Source organism: Oncorhynchus keta, chromosome 9 (genome assembly GCF_023373465.1).
Source record: "Oncorhynchus keta strain PuntledgeMale-10-30-2019 chromosome 9, Oket_V2, whole genome shotgun sequence".
Lineage (NCBI taxonomy): Eukaryota > Metazoa > Chordata > Actinopteri > Salmoniformes > Salmonidae > Oncorhynchus > Oncorhynchus keta.
In genome coordinates, this window is record NC_068429.1 from 44964012 (window position 1) to 44988166 (window position 24155).

General features: G+C 43.2%; 2 protein-coding genes across 2 annotated transcripts in view; one reads left to right on the forward strand and one right to left on the reverse strand.

The window, feature by feature from the left end:
- The window catches only part of LOC127931865 (uncharacterized), a 143435-nt gene that overhangs the window by 106848 nt on the left and 12432 nt on the right, over positions 1 to 24155 (forward strand). The window lies entirely within an intron of this gene.
- The window catches only part of LOC118387922 (GTP:AMP phosphotransferase AK3, mitochondrial), a 47854-nt gene that overhangs the window by 7989 nt on the left and 15710 nt on the right, over positions 1 to 24155 (reverse strand). The window contains exons 2-3 of the mRNA XM_035776752.2: positions 15385 to 15504; positions 11858 to 12030 (exon numbers count right to left, since the gene is read on the reverse strand). Coding sequence (XP_035632645.1) covers positions 11858 to 12030; positions 15385 to 15504 — 293 coding nt within the window. The remainder of the gene's footprint in view (positions 1 to 11857; positions 12031 to 15384; positions 15505 to 24155) is intronic.

The window sequence follows — 24155 nt, forward strand, 5'->3', positions numbered from 1 at the left end:
AAATGTCAGAATAATAGTAGAGAGAATGATTTATTTCAGCTTTTATTTCTTTCATCACATTCCCAGTGGGTCAGAAGTTTACATACACTCAATTAGTATTTGGTAAAATTGCCTTTAAATTGTTTAACTTGGGTCAAACGTTTAGGGTAGCCTTCCACAAGTTTCCCACAATAAGTTGGGTGAATTTTGGCCCATTGCTCCTGACAGAGCTGGTGTAACTAAGTCAGGTTTGTAGGCCTCCTTGCTCACACATGCTTTTTCAGTTATAGGATTGAGGTCAGGGCTTTGTGATGGCCACTTCTATACCCTGACTTTGTTGTCCTTAAGCCATTTTGCCACAACTTTGGAAGTATGCTTGGGGTCATTGTCCATTTGGAAGAGCCATTTGCAACCAAACTTTAACTTCCTGACTCATGTCTTGAGTTGTTGCTTCAATATGTCCACATAATTTTCCTACCTCATGATGCCATCTATTTTGTGAAGTGCACCAGTCCCTCCTGCAGCAAAGCACCCCCACAACATGATGCTGCCACCCTCGTGCTTCACGGTTGGGATGGTGTTCTTCGGCTTGCATTTTCTGTAATTTTCCAAGCTGATTAAAGGCACAGCCAATTTAGTGTATGTAAACTTCTGACCCACTGGAATTGTGATACAGTGAATTATAAGTGAAATAATCTGTCTGTAAACAATTGTTGGAAAAAACTATTGTGTCATGCACAAAGTAGATGTCCTAACCGACTTGCCAAAACTATAATTTGTTAACAAGGAATTTGTGGAGTGGTTGAAAAACTAGTTTTAATGACTCCAACCTAAGTGTTTGTAAACTTTCGACTTCAACTGTAAGTAAGCACTTCACGGTAAGGTCTATTCGGCATTTAACATGTTCTAAATCCCTCCATTTAAATTGAGACCTCCCACTGTTTTCATTTCTTCACATTCACAACAGTAAGTAAGAAGCTTGCCATAGCATACTTGTAAATAATTACCTTGTATTTTCCTGTTATGGTGAATTAAAGTTGGCTTGACAATGCCCCCGTGAACAAAGCGAGGTCCATACAGAAATGGTTGGTTGAGATCAGTGTGGAAAAACGTGACTGGCCTGCACAGAGCCCTGACCTCAACCTCATCAAACATCTTCGGGGTGAATTGGAACACCGACTGCGAGCCAGGCCTAATCGCCCATCAGTGTCCAACCTCACTAATGTCCCCACAGCATTGTTCCAACATAGTGGAAAGCCTTCCCAGAAGAGTGGAGCCTGTTATTGCAGCAAATGGGGACAAACTCCATATTAATGCCCATCATTTTGTAATGAGATGTTCAACGAGCGGGTGTCCATATACTTTCGCTCATGTAGTGTAGCTAACATGCTAGCAAAATGTTCTAATAGACCTATCTGACAAGGTTTTGAGTAGCCAACTTTAATTCACCGTAACAGGAAAATACAAGGTAATTTACAAATGATTTTACATGTAGGCTATGTTTAGTGGAAGGTCTCAATTTAAATCGAGGAATTTAGAACATGCAGCTGTCATGTTAAATCAAATCAAATGAAATACAATTTTATTAGTCACCTGTGCCGAATAGACCTTTACGTGAAATGCTTACTTACTACAAAGCCCTTAACCAACAATACAGTTCAATAAATAGTGTTAAGAAAATATTTACTAAATAAACTAAACTAAAAAAGAAAAAGTAAACCAATAAAATAACAATAACGAGGAAATATACAGGGGGTACCGGTACCGAGTCCATGTGTGGGGGTACAGGTTAGTTGAGGCAATTTGTACATGTAGATAGGGGTAAAGTGACTATGCATAAGTAAAAAATACTTTAAAGTACTACTTAAGTCGTTTTTTGGGGGTATCTGTACTTTTGTATTTATATTTTTGACAACTTTTACTTCACTACATTCCTAAAGAAAATAATGTACTTTTTACTCCATACATTTTCCTTAACAAACAAAAGTACTTGAATGCTTAGCAGGACAGGAAAATGATCTAATTCACACATTTATCAAGAGAACATCCCTGGTCATCCCCACTGTCTCTTTTCTGTCAGACTCACTAAACACAAATGCTTCGTTTGTAAATTATATCTGAGTGTTGGAGTGTGCCCCTGGCTAACCATACATAAAAAAAAACAAGCAAATTGTCCCATCTGGTTTGCTTAATATAAGGAATTTGACATTTTACTTTTGATTCTTAAGTATATTTTAACAATTACATTTACTTTTGACACTTAAGAATATTTAAAACCAAACACTTTTAGACTTTTACTCAAGTAGTATTTTACTGGGTGACTTTCACTTTTACCTGAGTCATGTTCTATTAAGGTATCTTTACTTTTACTCAAGTATGACAATTTGTTACTTTTTCCACAACTGAGTAGCAGCGGTGTAAAAACAAAGGGAGGGGGTCAATGTAAATAGTCCAGGTGTCAGGAAGTACAGGATCCAATTTCAGAGGGAGGTGTTTAATCCCAGGGTCCTTAGCTAAGTGATGAGCTTTGTGGGCACTATGATGTTGAACGCTAAACTGTAGTCAATGAACAGCATTCTCACATAGGTGTTCCTTTTGTCAAAGTGGGAAAGGGCAGTGTGGAGCGCAATCGAGATTCCGTCATCTGTGTTTCTGTTGGGGTGGTATGCAAATTGGAGTGGGTCTAGTGATGATGGTGTTGATGTGAGCCATGACCAGCCCTTCAAAGCACTTTATGGCTACCGACGTGAGTGCTACCGGGCGGTAGACATTTAGACAGGATACATTCGCTTTCTTAGGCATAGGGACTATGGTGGTCTGCTTGATACATGTACACTACCGGTCAAAAGTTTTAGAACACCTACTCATTCAAGAGTTGTTCTTTATTGTTACTATTTCATACATGTAGAATAACGCATACGGAATCATGTAGTAACAAAATAAGTATTAAACAAATCAAAATATATTTTATATTTGAGATTCTTCAAATAGCCACTCTTGCCTTGATGACATATTTGCACACACTTGGCATTCTCTCAACCAGCTTCATGTCGTGCTTTGACAATGTAGGGGGATATACAAAAGATAGCCCTATTTGGTAAAAGACCAAGTCCATATTATGGCAAGAACAGCTCATATAAGCAAAGAGAAACAACAGTCCATCATTACTTTAAGACATGAAGGTCAGTCAATACAGAACACTTCAAGAACTTTGAAAGTTTCTTCAAGTGCAGTTGTAAAAACCATCAAGCGCTATGATGAAACTGACTCTCATGAGGACCGCCACAGGAATGGAAGATCCAGAGTTACCTCTGCTGCAGAGGATAAATTCATTAGAGTTACCAGCCTCAGATTGCAACCCAAAAAATGCTTCAGAGTTCAAGTAACAGACACATCTCAACACATCAACAACAAAATCCGCCCAAGTGGTTTCAATAGGCTCCTCCGTCGCGACGTCCCCTGAAGTCCCATCCGCTAGCCTGCTATCCGCGGCCCGCTAGCTGTCTAGAGCATATCGTACTGTTAGTTTAGGGGACCATCAGACAATTTCTTAGGCCACAATACCTATTTTGCCAATTGGTCTGGACCCTTTCACTGCCTACACGGAGCCCTGCCAATCCAACACGACTGGTCTGCCGACGTAACCGTCCCAGGGGGCCACAAAAGACTTCTTCCGTCGCGACATCCCTTCTAAGGCTCTTCTGCAAGCCTGCTATCCCCGGCCCGCTAGCTGTCCGAATCGCCGTGTCTCCAGCTCGCCTAGCCTCCCACTGGTCCCTATGATCACTTGCCTGCGCATGCCTCTCCCTAATGTCAATATGTCTTGTCCATTGCTGTTTTGGTTAGTGATTATTGTCTTATTTCACTGAAGAGACTCCAGCCCTGCTCAATATGCCATAGCTAGCCCTCTTGTTTCACCTCCCACACATGCAGTGACCTCACCTGGTCTTAATTATGTCTCTAGAGACAAAACCTCTCTCATCATCACTCAATGCCTAGGTTTACCTACACTGTATTCACATCCTACCATACCCTTGTTGGTACATTATGCCTTGAATCTATTCTTCCGCGCCCAGAAACCTGTTCCTTTTACTATCTGTTCCGAATGCACAAAACAACCAGTTCTTATAGCCTTTAGCCGTACCCTTATCCTGTTCCTCTGGTGATGTAGAAGTTAGTCCAGACCCTGCAGCGCCGAGCTCCACTCCCATTCCCCAGGCGCTCTCATTTGTTGACTTCTGTAACCGTAAAAACCTTGGTTTCATGCATGTTAACATTAGAAGCCTCCTCCCTAAGTTTGTTTTACTCACTGCTTTAACACACTCTGCCAACCCGGATTTCCTAGCCGTGTCTGAATCCTGGCTTAGGAAGGCCACCAAAAATCCTGAGATTTCCATCCCTAACTATAACATTTTCCGACAAGATAGAACTGCCAAAGGGGACGGAGTTGCAATCTACTGCAGAGACAGCCTGCAGAGTTCTGTCATTACTATCCAGGTCTGTGCCCAAACAATTCAAAGGTTCTACTTCTAAAAATCCACCTTTCCAGAAACAAGTCTCTCACTGTTGTCGCTTGTTATAAGACCACCTTCTGCCCCAAGCTGTGCCCTGGACACCATATGTGAATTGATTGCCCCCCATCTACAGAGCTCGTACTGTTAGGTGATCTAAACTGGGACATGCTTAACACCCCGGCCGTCCTACAATCTAAGCTAGATGCGCTCAATCTCACACAAATGATCAATGAGCCTACCAGGTACAACCCCAAATCTGTAAACACGGGCACCATCCTGACCAACCTGCCCTCTAAATACACCTCTGCTGTCTTCAACCAGGATCTCAGCGACCACTGCCTCATTGCCTGCGTCCCTAATTGGTCTGCGGTCAAATGACTACCCCTCATCACTGTCAAACGCTCCCTAAAACACTTCAGCGAGCAGGCCTTTCTAATCAACCTGGCCCAGGTATCCTTGAAGGATACTGACCTCATTCCGTCAGTGGAGGATACCTGGTTATTCTTTAAAAGTGCTTTCCTCACCATCTTAAATAAGCATGCCCCATTCAAAAAATGTTGAACCAGGAACAGATATAGCCCTTGGTTCACTCCAGACCTGACTGCCCTTGACCAGTTCAAAAACATCCTGTGGCATACTGCATTAGCATCGAATAGCCCCCACGATATGCAACATTTCAGGGAAGTTAGGAACCAATATCCACAGGCAGCTAGGAAAGCTAAGGCTAGCTTTTTCAAACAGAAATTTGCATCCAGTAGCACAAACTCCAAAACGTTCTGGGACACTGTAAAGTCCATGGAGAATAAGAGCACCTCCTCCCAGCTGCCCACTGCACTGAGGCTACGAAACACTGTCACCACCGATAAATCCACGATAATTGAGAATTTCAATAAGCATTTTTCAACCTTTGGCCATGCTTTCCACCTGGCTACCCCTACCCCGGTCAACAGCCCTGCACCCCCCACAGCTACTTGCCCAAGCCTCCCCATTTCTTCTTCACCCAAATCCAGATAGCTGATGTTCTGAAAGAGTTGAAAAATCTGGACCCCTACAATCAGCTAGACAATCTGGACACTCTCTAAAATTAACCGACACAATCGTTAAAACCCCTATTACCAGCCTGTTCAACCTCTCTTTCGTATCGTCTGAGATCCCCAAAGATTGGAAAGCTGTAGCGGTCATCCCCCTCTTCAAAGGGGGAGACACTCTAGACCCAAACTGTTACAGACCTATATCTATCCTACCCTGCCTTTCTAAGGTCTTCGATAGTCAAGTTAACAAACAGATCACCGATCATTTCGAAACCCACCGTACCTTCTTTGCTTTTTAATCTGGTTTCGGAGCTGGTCATGGGAGCTGGTCATAATCGCCATCGATAAAAGACAATACTGTGCAGCTGCCTTCATCGACCTGGCCAAGGCTTCCGACTTTGTCAATCACCACATTCTTATCGGCAGACTCAACAGCCTTGGTTTCTCAAATGACTGCCTCGCCTGGTTCACCAACTACTTCTCAGACAGAGTTCAGTGTGTCAAATCGGAGGGCCTGTTGACCGGACCTCTGGCAGCCTCTATGGGGGTGCCACAGGGTTAAATTCTCAGGCCGACTCTTTTCTCTGTGTACATCGATGATGTCGCTCTTGCTGCTGGTGATTCTCTGATCCACCTCTATGCAGACGACGCCATTCTGTATACTTCTGGCCCTTCTTTGAACACTGTGTTAACAAACCTCCAGACGAGCTTCAATGCCATACAACTCTCCTTCCGTGGCCTCCAACTGCTCTTAAATGGAAGTAAAACTAAATGCATGCTCTTCAACCGATCGCTGCCCGCACCTACCCGCCAGTCTAGCATCACTACTCTGGACTACTCTGGAATATGTGGACAATTACAAATACCTAGGTGTCTGGTTAGACTGTAAACTCTCCTTCCAGACTCACATTAAGCATCTCCAATCCAAAATGAAATCTAGAATCAGCTTCCTATTTCGCAACAAAGCATCCTTTGCTCATGCTGCCAAACATACATTTGTAAAACTGACCATCCTACCGATCCTTGACTTCGGCGATATCATTTCTAAAATAGCCTCCAATACTCTACTCAGGAAATTGGATGCAGTCTATCACAGTGCAGTCCATTTTGTACACCAAAGCCCCATATACTACCCACCTCTGCAACATGTATGCTCTTGTTGGCTGGCCCTCGCTTCAAATTCGTCGCCAAACCCACTAGCTCCAGGTAATCTATAAGTCTTTGCTTGAAAAAGCCCCGCCTTATCTCAGCTCACTGGTCACCATAGCAGCACCCAAACGTAGCACTCGCTCCAGCAGGTATATTTTACTGGTCACACCCCAAAGCCTATTCCTCCTTTGGCCGCCTTTCCTTCCAGTTCTCTGCTGCCATTGACTGGAACGAATTGCAAAAATCACTGAAGCTGGAGACTCATATCTCCCTCACTAAGTTTAAGCATCAGCTGTCACAGCAGCTCACAGATCACTGCACCTGTACATAGCCCATCTAGAAATAGCCCATCTGTAAATAGCCCATCCAACTACCTCATAATATATGCCATTTAGCAGACGCTTTTATCCAAAGCGACTTACAGTCATGTGTGCATACATTCTACGTATGGGTGGTCCCGGGGATCGAACCCACTACCCTGGCGTTACAAGCGCCATGCTCTACCAACTGAGCTACAGATCCCCATATTGGTATTTTTTATTTATTTAAATTTTGCATTCATTTTCTGCACATCTATCACTCCAGTGTTTAATTGCTAAATTGTAATTACTTCGCCACTACGGCCTATTTATTGCCTTACCTCCCTAATCTTACCTCATTTGCACACACTGTATATATATTTTTTCTATTGTGTTACTGACTATCGGTTTGTTTATTTCATGTGTAACTCTGTGTTGTTGTTTGTGTCGCTCTGCTTGGCTTTATCTTGGCCAGGTCGCAGTTGTAAATGATAACTCAACTGGCCTACCTGGTTAAATAAAGGTGAAATATATATATATTTTTTAAACATCAACAATTCAGAGGAGACTGAGTGAATCAGGCCTTCATGGCCGAATTGCTGCAAAGAAACCACTACTAAAGGACACCAATAATAAGAAAAGACTTGCTTGGGCCAAGAAACACAAACAATGGACATTGGACCAGTGGAAATGTGGAGTCCAAATTGGAGATTTTTGGTTCCAACCGTCGTGTGGATCTCCTCATGTGTATTTCCCACAATAAAGCATGGAGGAGGGAGTGTTATGGTGTGGAGTTGCTTTGCTGGTGACACTGTCTGTGATTTATTTAGAATTCAAAGCACACTTAACCAGCATGGCTACCACAGCATTCTGCAGCGATACGCCATCCCATCTGGTTTGCGATTAGTGGGACTATCATTTGTTTTTCAACAGGACAGTGACCCAACACTCCTCCAGGCTGTGTAATGACGATTTTACAGAGAAGGAGAGTGATGGAGTGCTGCATCAGATGACCTGGCTTCCACAATCAACTGACCTCAGAGTGAAGGAAAAGCAGCCAACATATGCTCAGCATTTGTGGGAACTCCTTCAAGACTGTTGGAAAACCATTCCAGGTGAAGCTGGTTGAGAAAATTCCAAGAGTGTGCAAAGCTGTCATCAAGGCAAAGGGCAAATATATTCAAATATCTTCAAAGGGCAGATATTCAATATATTTAGTTTAACACTTTTTTGGTTACTACATGTTTCCATATGTGTTATTTCCTCATTTTGATGTCTTCACTATTATTCTACAATGTATAAAATAGTAAAATAAAGAAAACTCTTGAATGAGTATGTGTTCTTAAACTTTTAACCGGTAGTGTAGATATTACAGACTCAGTAAGGGAGAGTTTGAAAATGTCAGTGAAGACAGTTGCCAGTTGGTCCGCGCATGTTCTGAGTACATGTCCTGGAAATCCGTCTGGCCCCGCGGCCTTGCTCACATCGGCTACAGAGAGCGTAATCACAGTCGTCCGGAACAGCTGGTGCTCTCATGCATGCTTCAGTGTTGCTTGCCTCGAAGTGAGCATAAAAGGCATTTAGCCCGTCTGGTAGGCTTGTGTCACTGGGCAGCTCTCGGGTGGGTTTCCCTTTGTAGTCCGTAATAGTTTGCAAGCCCTGCCACATCCAACAAGCATCAGAGCCTGTGTAGGAGGATTCAAACATATCCATGTCGTTGTTCAGCCACGACTCAGTGAAACATTAGATATTATAGTTTTTAATGTCCCGTTGGTAAGAGCTCATCCAGTTAATTCTACAGTGATTGCACATTGGCCAATAGAACGGATAGTAAAGGCAGGTTACACACTCGCTGACAAATTCTCACAAGGCACCCTGATATCCGCCCCTTGTATTTCCTTATTTTCTTCAGACGAATGACAGATTTGGACCTTGTCTGGGAGCAACATTACAGTTGAAGTCGGAAGTTTACATACACTTAGGTTGGAGTCATTGTTGAATTTATTATGGATTTATTATGGATAAATGAATAAACAATATCCCCATTTTAAATAGAATTGTGTCTAGGTAAACTTATACTCTGTATGTTTAATAGACAATATGAGTTCATAAGAAGAAATTGTGTGACAGGAGAAAGGAGTAATAAAACCATTCCAACTGGGCAGGAACAAATGGGTTGTGGACTGTGTAAACACATAAGGTCGTTAGCCTATGGTTGACCCAACCTGAAACTTAGCTCTGGGATTTTTAGATTAGGCAGTGAGTGCATTCCTAAGGTTTCTGTTAATTAAACCTGTCAGTTCAGTGGTGATCGATAATGTTGAGGGGTCAAAAGTTATCTGGGAGTGTGTTAGTAAGTTAGAATGAACTTTTCACCTTACTTTGTCCTGTCGAGAGGGGGGGGGGGGGTTCGGTTAAGACAGTGAAATGACGTCATGATCTGTATTTAAACTGATGCATGTGTTTTGAGTGGGAGCGCGCTCCGAGAATAAATTCTATTACCTATTATTTAAAGACTAGTCTGCGTCTATTTTATGCAAACAAGAAATCTTACAAATTCTCATAAAATAGATGAAGGGCTTTCAATTGATGAAAGCACATTGGCATAATGAAATTATACTAACAGTCATTAAAGCTCATTTTACAACCACTCCACAAATGTATTGTTAACAAACTATAGTTTTGGCAAGTCGGTTAGGACATCCACTTTGTGCATGACACAAGTAATTTTTCCAACAGTTGTTTACAGACAGATTATTTCACATATAACTCACTGTATCACAATTCCAGTGGGTCAGAAGTTTACATACCCTAAGTTGACTGTGCCTTTAAACAGCTTGGAAAATTCCAGAAAATTATGTAATGGCTTTAGAAGCTTCTGATAGGCTAATAAATATAATGAGGCAATTGGAGGTGTACCTGTGGATGTATTTCAAGGCTTACCTTCAAATTCAGTGCCTCTTTGCTTGACATCATGGGAAGATCTAAAGAAATCAGCCAAGACCTCAGAAAAAAATGTGTAGAGCTCCTCATGTCTGGTTCATCCTTGGGAGCAATTTCCAAATGCCTGAAGGTACCACATTCATCTTTACAAACAATAGTATGCAAGTATAAACACCATGGGACCACGCAGCTCAGGAAGGAGACACATTCTGTCTCCTAGAGATGAATGTACTTTGGTGAGAAAAGTGCTAATCAATCTCAGAACAACAGCAAAGGACCTTGTGAAGATGCTGAGGGAAACAGGTACAAAAGTATCTATATCCACAGTAAAACGAGTCCTATATTGACATAGCCGCTCAGCAAGGAAGAAGCCACTGCTCCAAAACCACCATAAAAAAAATCCAGACTACGGTTTGCAACTGCACATGGGGACGAAGATTGTACTTTTTGGTCTGATGAAACAAAAATAGAACTGTTTGGCCATAATGACCATTGTTCCGGTTGGAGGAAAAGGTGGGTGGCTTGCAAGCCGAAGAACACCATCCCAACCGTGAAGCACAGGGATGGCAGCATTATGTTGTGGGGGTGCTTTGCTGCAGGAGGGACTGGTGCACTTCACAAAATAGATGGCATCATGGGGCAGGACAATTATGTGCATATATTGAAGCAACATCTCAAGACATCAGTCAGGAAGTTAAAGCTTGGTCGCAAATGGCTCTTCCAAATGGACAATGACCCCAAGCATACTTACAAAGTTGTTGCAAAATGGCTTATGGACAACAAAGTCAAGGTATTGGAGTGGCCATCACAAAGCCCTGACCTCAGACCTATAGAAAATGTGTAGGCAGAACTGAAAAAGCAAGGAGGCCTACAAACCTGTCTCAGTTACACGAGCTCTGTCAGAAGGAATGGGCCAAAATTACCCCAACTTATTGTGGGAAGCTTGTGGAAGGCTACCTGAAACATTTGACCCAAGTTAAACAATTTAAAGGCAATGCTACCAAATACTAATTGAGTGTAGGTAAACTTCTGACCCACTGGGAATGTGATGAAATAAATAAAAGCTGAAATAAATTACATGACATTTCACATTCTTAAAATAAAGTGGTGATCCTAACTGACCTAAGCCAGGGAAATTTTACTAGGATTAAATGTCAGGAATTGTGAAAAACAGAGTTTAAATGTATTTGGCTAAGGTGTATGTTAACTTCCAACTTCAAATGTATATCTTTTGCGTCAGACTCATTAAAGAAAAAATCTTTGTCCAGTTCGAGGTGAGTAATCGCTGTTCTGATATCCAGAAGCTATTTTTATGTCATAAGAGACGGTAGCATCAACATTACGTACAAAATAAATTACAAACAATGCGAAAAAACACCCCTGTGGCGCCATTCTTATCATATTCCACATCTTCGGTCTGAAATGAGTACAATAACGTTCAAGGACATTTTTATATGAATACCCAAATTTTGATAACATGAGTGTTAGATGGTTGCATGGTGGATTAGGACAATTAAGTGTTTTTAAAGAGCAGCTGTATATTCATATAAAGCTAGCTAACGACAAGAGCAACTGTGTGTTGGGAGAGATGGAACAAGACATAGCTGCCATATCAGAGTTTTTACTATCCTGTTACATGGTTATTACATGTGTAATAACATTCTAATTACAGTGTAATTACACATTCTAAGACCTGTGTAAAATGTGGCCATACACATTTAGAGCAGAAGCTTCACTATAACTCAGTAGTATCTACATTTCAGTCATTTAGCAGATGCTCTTATGCCTTGCTCAAGGCCATAACGACAGATTCATCACCTTGTTGGCTCAGGGATTCGAACCAGCGCCCTTTCAGTTGCTGGCCCAATGCTCTAACGTCTAGGCTAGCTGCCACCCTTTATCTAGCTGTCAAATACATCTGTGGCTCATTGACCTAACTTACAGCGATCTTGGGTGGGTTGAAGTCTATGTTGTAGACACGTCCGCTGGGCAGATGGAGCCAGCGAGAAGTCAGTCTCTGTTTGGTGGTCTGGTAAGGCACGTCCAGATTGATGACTGTGTCCACACTGCACACGTTGTCCAGAGTCTCTGCCTGAGACACGGTACGGGGGAACCCTGCCAGACAGGAGAGACCCAGTCATAATCTTAGAGATATACGCCTAGTGTACAAAACATTAAGGACACCTGCTTTTTCCATGATACACTAACCAGGTGAATCCAGGTGAACGCTATAAGCCCTTATTGATGTCACTTGTTAAATCCACTTCAATCAGTGTAGATGAAGGGAAGGAGACAGGTTAAAGGAGGATGTTTAAGCCTTGAGACAATTGAGACATGGATTGTGTATGTGTGCCATTCAGTGGGTGAATGGGCAAGACAAGAGTCAAGTGCCTTTGAATGGGGTATGGTAGTAGGTTTGTGTCAAGAACTGTAACGCTGCTGGGTTTTTCACACTCAACAGTTCCCCCTGTATGTCCATAATGGTCCATCACCCAAAGACACCCAGCCAACTTGACACAACTGTGGTAAGCATTGGAGTCAACATTGGCCAGCATCCCTGTGGAACGCTTTTGACACCTTGTAGAGTTCATTCTTCCGACGAATGGAGGCTGTTCTGAGGGCAAAAGGGGGGGATGCAAACTCAATATTAGGAAGGTGTCCTTAATGTTTTGTACACTCAGTGTATAATACACTAGCGTAGCTGATGTTATAGATCTTCATAGTTCGAAAACCCTGACAGGAAAGGAGGAGAGTCAGGCTCTTTTCCAATACATTTTTCCACAATTCTTTGCCTCCTTCTTAACCAACCTTCTTAACCATATACGGTGAGAAGCTCCAAAGTTCCTTCCCTCTGACCTTTTCCTCCAATGCGTAAGAGAAGGAGATGACATGGAATCCGAGAAGAAAGGAGGCGAGGAATCATGGAAAGATGAATTGAGAGAAGATAGGTCACCTTATAACAGACTACCCTACCAGGAGCCTAGCTCGCCAAGCCTAACTGCTAAGGATAATGCACCACACAACCAGGCTTAGAGTTCTGTTGGTGAGATGCTTTGTAAAAGGTCAAATCATTCTAACTCTTTATAGTACCCTAAACATGATACATGTATGACTGTACAATTTGTCATTATCTTCCACTTGGACAGCCATTTTGAAATGGAAAACCGCCTTGGGCCAGGCTGAACATAAATTGATCTGACAGTCTATTCCCCTTTATCACATACAATATCAGTTGTCATATTAGTGGTCTAAGGTTTTTAACCCATTGAGAGACATTTTTATTCATTGTGGCTTTTTCCCCACAAAAAGCATACATTACATCTATTCATCTATAAAAACATCAAAGTTGTCATAAATAGCATGAAAGCAATCAAGATCTGTTCAATTGTCACATTCATCATAAGGAGTGGACCAAGATGCAACGTGGTATGTTTCCATCCTTTATTTCGGAATAGAAAACTTCAAAGAACAAAAACAACCAAACGCACAAACGAAACGTGAAGCTAGAATAATGCTCACAGGCAACTAACTATACATAGACATGATCCCACAAAGAACAATGGGAAAATGACTACCTAAATATGATCCCCAATCAGAGACAACGATAAACAGCTGCCTCTGATTGGGAACCATACTAGTCTAACATAGACATATGATTCACCTAGATAAATCATACACCGACCTAACCAACATAGAGAATAAAAGCTCTCTATGGTCAGGGCATGACAGTACCCCCCCAAAGGTGCGGACTCTGGGTGGGCATCAACCGTCGGGGGCGGCTTCGGTGCGGGGCGAAGTGCCCACTCCGCTCGTGGACACGTTATCGGAGGAACCGGACCGTGGCTCATTGCCGGAAGAACCGGACCGTGGGTCGTCGCCAGAGGAACCGGACCGTGGATCGTCGCCCGGGGCTCCAGGCCGTGGATCGTCGCCCGGGGCTCCAGGCCGTGGATCGTCGCCCGGGGCTCCGGGCCGTGGATCGTCGCCGGGGGCTCCGGGCCGTGGATCGTCGCCGGGGGCTCTGGGCCGTGAATCGTCGCCGGATGCTCCGGACCGTGGACCGTCGCCGGGGGCTCCGGGCCGTGGATCGTCGCCGGGGGCTCCGGGCCGTGGATCGTCGCCGGGGGCTCCGGGCCGTGGATCGTCGCCGGGGCTCCGGGCCGTGGATCGTCGCCGGGGGCTCCGGGCCGTGGATCGTCGCCGGGGGCTCCGGGCCGTGGATCGTCGCCGGGGACTCCGGAGAGTGGACCGTCTCAGGAGGTTCCGGACCGTACACCGTCTCAGGAGGTTCCGGACCGTGGACCGTCTCAGGAGGTTTCGGATTGTGGACCGTCGTAGGAGGTTCCGGACCGTGGACCGTCGTTGGAGGTTCCGGACCGTGGACCGTCATTGGAGGCTCTGGACTGGGAACTGTCGCCGGAAGCTCTGGACTGGGAACTGTCGCCGGAAGCTCTGGACTGGGAACTGTCGCCGGAAGCTCTGGACTTTGCAGGCGCACTGGAGGCCTGATGCGTGGGACCGGTACAGGTGGCACCGGGCTGATGACACGCACCTCAGGGCGAGTGCGGGGTGGAGGCACAGGACGCACTGAGCTGTGAAGGCGCACTGGAGACACAGTACGTATGGCCGGCGCAAGATATACTGGGCCATGGAGGCGCACTGGAGGCCTGGAGCGTAGAGCTGGCACAACGCGTCCTGGTTGGATGCTCACTTTAGCCCGGCAAGTGTGGGGCGCTGACACAGGACGCACTGGGCTGTGAAGGCGCACTGGCGACACAGTGCATAGAGCCTGCGCAGGATATCCTGGACCGAGGAGGCGTACTGGAGACCAGGAGCGCTGAGTCGGCACAACCCGTCCTGGCTGGATGCTCACTTTCGCACGGCAAGTGCGAGGAGCTGCCAAAGAACGTACCGGGTTGTGGATGCGCACTGGAGACACATTGCGTATCTCCGGAAAACATGGTCTGGTCCCACGCTCCTCACGGCGATTATCTTGCTCCAGACACCAAAACATCCACTCATGATGAGGTTTACATACCTGCATTCAAATATGCCTGCATTCTACCTATAGATGCATGTTAGCACATATGCTACTGCTTAACAATCCTCTTCTCGTGAACCATAAATCAGATTGACTCCAGATTTGGTATATAGACTCAATGAATTAGCCTCTTAAGGAAATGGACAATGATTAGATGCTGCATTCAAAGATAACCAACCTACCTGTACTCGTCAAACGTCACCTGTGTCAACCTTGTGGTGTTGAGAGATAAACATGGTAATGCTTTCACATGATAGAGTGCTTGCTTTGTTATCCACCTGATCTCGTGTCCTTTCTGTCATCCCGTGAACCCTGTTCATTGGTGCTCAGAGCTATATTTGTTATTATAACCTTTTTTCTATATTTCCCCATTTTTATCCCCTCTATCGGTCGCAGTAATGAGTGTGGTGCAGGTGCTTATTGCTTACCATCCAGCAGCCAGCTGCTCTGGTCTATGTTCCTCATCTCTGTCAGGATGAGACGGGATATGACGTCATCAGGTACCAGCTGACCCTGGTCAATGCATGACTTCATCAGAAGACCCAGCTCTGCAAAGGAGAGGAGACACAGTGGGGAAATAAAGCTCAGAGCTGTGATCTTTACTATTTAAAGCATGTACACATTATGCACTTCATCAGAAGACTCGGCTCTGCCAGGAGAGGAGACACAGACACACAGAGCAACACAAAGCTAAGACCCAGCTCTGCCGGGAGAGGAGACACGGGAGGAAGTTAAAGCTCAGAGCTGTGATCTTCACTATTTACACATATACACATTATGCACTTCATCAGAAGACCCAGCTCTGCAGGAGTCCGGAGAAGAGACAGAAAAACACAAGGATCAGAGCTGTCATCTTTACTATTTATTATCTCAGAAGACCCAATTCTGCAAGGATAAAACAGAAAGCTGTCGTGGGCAATTCCACGATAACAGAATTGCGATGAGACTCAAGATATTTCACTTAAAATATATGCCAAACAAAAACCATTGATTTCAAAGTTTAACAAACCATGGTCTAACACAAGGACTACTTTTAACAATTTACATTTGACAAAATACATTTCTGGAAGAACTGTGCATTATGGATATGAATGTCATTCTCTTCATGGTGATGTATCCTAAATAGGTACACAAAAGTAGAAATATATATTTGAATATATTTGGGTATAATTCTACACAATGGTTAATATTTTAATGAGTTCTGCCACCAAACAAGACAACATTTTATAATTGTGTAGGTGCTTACTGCTCCAGAGCGAAGGTTCACCTTCCAACAGGACAACGACCCTAAGCACACAGTCAAGACAACACAGGAGTGGCTTCAGGACAAGTCTATAAATGTCCTTGAGTGGCCCAGCCAGAGCCCGGACTTGAACCCAATCAAACATCTCTGGAGAGACCTGAAAATAGGTGTGCAGCGACCCTCCCCATCCAACCTGAAAGAGCTTGAGAGGATCTGCACAGAAGAATAGGAGAAACTCCCCAAATGCAGGTGTGCCAAGCTTGTAGTGTCATATCCAAGAAGACTCAAGGTTGTAATCGCTGCCAAAGGTGCTTCATCAATGAGTAAAGAGTCTGAATACTTATGTAAATGTTATCCGTTTTTTTTTTATATACATTTGCAAAATATAGACGTTCATCTGATGGTCACAGATACCTTAAAAAAAAGATAGGGGCATGGATCAGAAAACCAGTCGGTATCTGGTGTGACCACCATTTTCCTCATGGAAAGCGACTCACTTCCTTCACAAAGAGTTGATCAGGCTGTTGATTCTGTCCTGTGGAAGGTTGTCCCACTCCTCTTCAATAACTGTAGTTGCTGGATATTATTCTGTCGTACACGTCGATCCAGAGCATCCCAAACATGCTCCATGGGTAACTTGTCTGGTGAGTATGCAGGCCATGGACATTTTTAGGTTCCAGAAATTGTGTATGGATCTTTGCAACAATGGCACGACAATGGGCCTCAGGATCTCATTACGGTGCATTCAATTTGCCATAGATTAAATGCAATTGTGTTCGTGGTCCGTAGCTTATGCCTGTCTATACCATAACCCCACCGCCACCATGGGGCACTTTGTTCATAACAAACCTCTCGCCCACACGATGCCATACACACTGTCTGCCATCTGCCCCCAGCCCTGTACAGTTGAAACCAGGATTAATCCGTGAATAGCACACTTTTCCAGCATACCAGTGGCCATATCGAAGGGGACCATTTGCCCACTGAAGTCAGTTACAACGCCAAACTACAGTCAGGTCAAGACCCTGGTGAGGATGATAAGCATGCAGATCGGCTTCCCTGAGATGGTTTCTTACAGTTTGTACTCAAATTCTTCGGATGTGCAAATTCTTTCCTCAGCTGTAATGGTGGCTTGTCTCAGACGATCCCGCAGGTGAAGAAGCCTGATGTGGAGGTCCTGGGCTGGCGTAGTTACATGTGGTCTGCGGTTGTGAAGTACTGCACAATTCTCTAAAATGACATTGGAGGCGGCTTATGGTAGAGAAATTAACATTCAATAGTCTGGCAACAGGTCTGGTGGACAGTCCTGCAGTCAGCATGCAAATTGCCCGCTCTCTCAAAACTAGAGGCATCTGTGGCATTTAGCTGTGTGACAAAAATCCATCTTATATTGCAGCTCATGAAACATGGGACCAATTCTTTATATGTTCTGCCAAAAGAAGAGACACAGGAACACACACAGCTCAGAGCTGTCATCTTTACCGTGTATTCTCTACTAACAACATATTCTACCAAATCCTATCTTGTCCAGAACAGAGTTATATATCTTACATAACCTGTACACTAAGGACAAAAACATCCTGTATCTTTACCAAGTCGAGAAAATACTAAATCTCCCCAATTGATTACGATATGTACTGTACTCAAAGAAACTACAGGTAACTACCCAAATAAAGGAAACACCAACATAAAGTGTCTTAATAGGGTGCGCCAGAACAGCTTCAATGTGCCTTGGCATAGACTCTACAAGTGTCTGGAACTCTATTGGAGGAATGCGACACTATTCTTCCATGAGAAATTCCATAATTGGGTGTTTTGTTGATGGCGGTGGTAAACCTTGTCTCAGGCCCCGCTCCAGAATCTCCCAATAAGTGTTCAATTGGGTTGGGTTCTGGTGACTGAGACACACACTTTAAACCCCCTTATGCTCCTTTGAGACCCCTTTTTCAAAGTCACTGAAATCTTCTTGCCATGGTAAGTCACTGAGATCTCTTATTCTAGCCATGGTAGCCAAAATAATGGGCAACTGGGCCTTTTAAAACCTGACCCTTAGCATGGGATGCTTAATTAACTCAGGAACCAAACCTGTGTGGAAGCACCTGCTTTCAATATATGTTGTATCCCTCATTTACTCAAGTGTTTCCTTTATTTTGGCAGTTACCTATTTATTTCTAATAGGTTTAGAAAAACTTCAGTAGATCATTTCCTATTTAGGCCGGAATACATTTCCCCCTCAGCCTTTCACTTAATTGGTCTTTGTCCAACAGCAGAAAGGAATTGCCTGACAGTCAGGGCAGGGGGTTGTGCCGGGCTATAGACAGTGCAGCATGACCCATATGCATGCTAATATAGCCTACGGTGGATCTCATCTCAGTCTAGAGCAGAGAGGCTGCACACTCCACACTGAAAATTGGTGCTTTGGATATACAGGCTTGCATTATGTGAACTATTGGCCTTCTTTGAGGACTTGGCACATGGCTTGCTGTGCTTGTGTGTACTTACAAAATGTACAATTTAACTGCTAACTAGATCACAGATTTGTGGAAAATGGCACGGGCAATAAAACTGAGTATTTTCGTCCTGTTTTCACTTGGGTGTTCTGAAATAAAACTCTATTGCCTTTTATGTCCTTCTCATCATTCCAGTGTAATACAAAGGTGCTCGGGAGAGTGGGAGTGAAGTCCTTGAAGTCAGTTGTCCGCTATAGGCTCCTCTTCAGTTTATGATGTCCTCATATCTGATGGGACATCAGCCATGGTAAGAGCTGGAGCAGTGTGATTACATGTTGCAGTTACATAACTACTTTGAACTTCACTGTAAAAAGCTCAGGTAGCAGCTTGTTTATGTATCAGGTTACTGTGGCACAGGTTTACGTTCGCTGTAGGTCTATGTGAAATACAGGTGTGTGAATTGTTTCAAACTAAAGCGGTTCTTTGTCACAATGACTGTTCTTTCCACTTAATGATATGTGATGGGGGTCTCGTCACTCCTCTTCAGGCTCGACCTAACTGCAGTAAGATACCAGGATGATTGTGGAACTGGACTGAACTGTTTCTCTTATCATAGTCCGACCGGAAACGCACTATTGGCTACTGTAGGGGGGGGGGTATTTTATTTTCAAGGTGTTGGTCTATTGTTATCTCTGTAATAGTTGTTTTGTTGAAGTTGCTCTTGACAACAAGTAGTTAGACAGGAAATCCCAGGGGTTTATGCCAGGGGTCATTAGAAAAACTTTGAACTGTTGATCTGCATCTTTCTCCCCAGCGGTCGGTTGATCAGCAACCACCACACCATAATAGTAGGAGTGTGCGAACTCAGAGCTTTTTTCCAGGACTTTCATTGCACGCTTCATTGCATCATCTTGCGGGTGACACTTTCTTTCTTTTTTTCCTCTTCCTCTCTCTCTCTGTTTGTTGCATTTTGCGCTTACAGACAAAACAATCTGATTGCATCACTATTAAAGTGGCAGATGCCACATTCATTTTTGGACTTGTAAATGTATGATATATACCCAATATTCTTGAAGAATATAACGTAGAAATGCTTCAATAGCTTAGTTCAACTGCCGTACCCAGGGCTCTAAATAAATCAAATGAAAATTGGTAGCACTGGCGCTCCCAACCTAAAAAAGTTAGGAGCACAACATAAAATCTAGGAGCACCAGAAGATTTTTTTTTTTTAATTGATTAAGATATAGCATATTGGGCCTATATAAATTCTAGGTACTATTGAAGCACATGTTGTGCTCATAGATATTAGAACCAGTAGATAGTGATAGAGTGGATGTCATCCACCTATTCCTATTTATTTGATTTTGAAGACGAATGGGGCTGAGTGGCACAAAAAAATATGCTGAAGATCATGGTGAAAGTGGCCGTAACTAGCAAAGGATCATGGTCGATGTAGTCGTTTTCATCCTGCCTGAGAGAGTCAATCGGGAGCCTCCTCCTAGCCTGCTGGCCTGTGATTGGTCTGTGTCAACATGTGGTCCTGTGTGACGACAAATGTAGTAGTCAGAATAGAACACTATTTAATTCAATATCTAGATTTGTAGCAAACTTTTAAATAATTAGTCGTTGGAATCAAACCTGATCATAACAAACTAATTTGAGAGCCCAAAAATTTAGAATTGCGAGGGCAGACCAGGGCTTTTGGCACCACTAGTTTGCTACGCAGTAGCCAATCAGCAGAGCTCATAACTTGGGGGCCTGGTTGTGCTCTAGAAACTCATATTTAAGCCTGTAAATACATTTGTTTTATTATAAAAAGCTAAAATGTTGATACAAAAATCTGTAATTAAAGTTAGAAAGTAATTTGTGGAATATTAGGTGGTTTTTACATTGTGTAAAAGCACTTCCTATTGAGATGCATTACATTGAACATTCTACACTGTCTCAAATGTGTGAGTGAAGACATGCAAGGGATAAGTCATTCATTTCTATGATCATTAATCTTCTGAAGAAGCTATCCCTTTTCCTTTCTTTCTGTGCCCACAGATGTTTAGATGGAGAACTAATGAAGTAAAATGACTGAACAAGGTGTAAACAAATGTCTGGTTTTGGAACGACCCGTGCAATGGTTTACGAACATGGCCTAAAAAACAAACGTGTTGGTCCAGCGGCCACTGTGGCAGGTAGATGAAACAATTTGCCAGCCACTCACAATTCTTACCAGCCAATACATTTATTTACTTTTTTCAGGTTCCTGATTTTCCCTAGTGTTTTTCCAGGGTTTCACACTCAAAATCACTCAAACAGCTACATTTGTTGTTCTAAGTCCACAGCCATGCTTAAACCACATCGGGAGACCACTTTTGAGGTCTGGGAGAAAAATATATATATATTTTCGCTTGCACACCTCAATAGACTGGTGTTTGGTTGCCGGTGTTTCTGTAATGCAAGCGCAATAGCAGAGATTACAAAACAAAAGACCACCTGTTTAATAGAAATCATCATGATGGTTGATATTATTCTGTCAGGTAAGCATACTTTGCAGTTAACATTTAATTTGGAAAGTTTTCTGGGAAAGCCTTTAGAAATGACTGTTTTGGCGACACAAAGTGGTAGACACAGGCATTCCCATACCATTAAGTATTCTGAAAGTTGGAAGTAATACAAATCACTGATGCATTCTTTACAGGTAGTCTTTGAATTAAACAAATCTGCGCTCACTTTTTTTCTCTAGGCACAACTGCACAGGAGCACAACATAACATTATTTCACAACATTATTTCCATAATTATCATCTGGGTGATGTTTTTCTCTGGTCGCAATGCTGAATCCCAAAATAAAATGTCAGGTCACACAGCAAAATATCTAGGACCATATTAGAGTCCTGGTCGTACCCCATCAGAACACAAAATATAGGATTGTTTTACTGCAATGTTTGTGAACAATGTAAATGTAAACATTATAGCCTCAAAACATGGTTTAAACTATAATTTTGATATAATGGATGGTCAGCCCTTGCATCCATACAGGGCTTGCCCCTAGCCATGTGACACAAGTGTCTCCTAACCCCTCCTGTCTCAACCTCCAGTATTTATGCTGCAATAGTTTGTGTCGGGGGGCTAGGGTCAGTCTGTTATATCTGGAGTACTTCTCCTGTCTTATCCGGTGTCCTGTGTGAATTTAAATATGCTCCCTCTAATTCTGTCTCTCCCCTCCCGGAGGACCTGACCCCCGGTACCATGCCTTAGGACTACCTGGCCTGATGACTCCTTGCAGTCCCCAGTCCACCTGGTCGTGCCGCTACTCCAGTTTCAACTCTTCTGCCTGCGGCTATGGAACCCTGACCTGTTCACCGGACGTGCTACCTTGTCCAGGACCTGCTGTTTTCAACTCTCTCTCTCTACCGCACCTGCTGTCTCTAACTCTGAATGCTCGGCTATGAAAAGCCAATTGACATTTACTCCTGAGGTGTTGACCTGTTGCACCCTCTACAACCACTGTGATTATTATTATTTGACCCTGCTGGTCATCTATGAACGTTTGAACATCTTAGCCATGTACTGTTATAATCTCCACCTGGCACAGCCAGAAGAGGACTGGCCACCCCTCAAAGCCTGGTTCCTCTCTAAGTTTCTTCCTAGGTTCCTGCCTTTCTAGGGAGCTTTTCCTAGCCACCGTGCTTCTACAGCTGCATTGCTTGCTGTTTATGGTTTTAGGCTGGGTTTCTGTATAGCACTTTGTGACATCTGCTGATGTAAAAAGGGCTTTATAAATACATTTGATTGATAAGCGGTTGCTTAGGGCCCCCGGCCACTAGGGTGCCCCTGATCATGTATCTATTTTAAGGTCTTTCTATAAAAGAGGGTACCAGTGAGGATTTTCTACATTGGACAACTTGTTACAACTGTTGATAAGTCATTAATTATAATCAGCCATTTTGTTTCATGTCATTACATTAAGATATAGTGGTGATAATAGCCAATGGGGTCAGTGCCGTTTAAAATTCCATGAGCATGGCCTTATTTCTATTACAGCATATTGCATGACTGTCATTCACATTCCATTCACCCAGTTCAATGGAACAGTGATAGGTTTAGGCTACTAAATTATACTTCCCCTATACCCATGAGCTTGCTACAACCTAGACTATAAATGAAAGTTTACAACGTAGGTGACACAGTTCAAAATAAAAATTTGAGGCGACAGACACATGGACAGACAGTGACACATTCAATACCATCTTCTACACTCTTGCCTGCATCTAGCTGATATAGGGTGTAATCATTAGTCCAATTTGTAAGTCGCTCTGGATAAGAGTGTCTGCTAAATGACTTAAATGTAAATGTAAATGTTGCAAACAAGAGTTTCTATTGGACAAATTCACGTATGTTTACCATGTTTAGTTCTGTATGCTTCCATTAACCTGTTAAGTCGACCCTCTACTTTTTTGAACATTCTGTTAAAAATCGCGCAACATTTCAGCGCCCTGCTACTCAGGCCAGGAATATAGTATATGCATATGATTAGTATGTGTGGATAGAAAACACTCAGACGTTTATAAAACTGGTTAAATCACGGCTGTGACTATAACAGAACGTGCGTTTCATCGTAGCACAGTTGGTAGAGCATGGCGCTTGTAACGCCAGGGTAGTGGGTTCGATTCCCGGGACCACCCATACGTAGAATGTATGCACACATGACTGTAAGTCGCTTTGGATAAAAGCGTCTGCTAAATGGCATATATATATATATCGAAAAGTGCAGGAATATCTGATCACTGAAAATGGAAAAAAATATCCATCCGCGACTTCAAGGAATTGTTCAAAGTGAATCGAATTAAATGAGGCCGAGGTTGCAGTGCCTACAGCTTCCACACGTTGTCTAGAGTCTTGTGATTTGATTCGCAGTTGATTCTTGGTCTAACCGAATCAAGGGAATCGATTCACTCCGGTCTCCGACCGGATGTTTTGGTCGAGCTCTCTCCAAGACATTTTTTCGAAACACACACCTATAGAATTGACATCGCCTCCTGATGAATTTTATCGCTTATTAACGTGTACTAATACCTAAAGTTGCATTACAAAAGTATTTCGAAGTGTTTTGTGAAAGTTTATCGTCGACTTTTTGAATTTTAAAAAATTACGTTACGTTATGAAACGCTATTTTTTTCCGTTTATCACACAGTCTTCATAGATCGATATTTAGGCTATATATGGACCGATTTAATCGAAAAAAAGGCCCAATAGTGATTATGGGACATCTAGAAGTGCCAACCAAGAAGATGGTCAAAGGTAATGAATGTTTTATATTTTATTTGTGCGGTTTGTGTAGCGACAACTATGCTAATTATTTTGTTTACGTCCCCTGCGGGTCTTTTGGGGTGTTACATGCTATCAGCTTTCGCCGAAAAGCATTTTAAAAATCTGACTTGTTGCCTGGATTCACAACGAGTGTAGCTTTAATTCAATACCCTGCATGTGTATTTTAATGAACGTTTGAGTTTTAA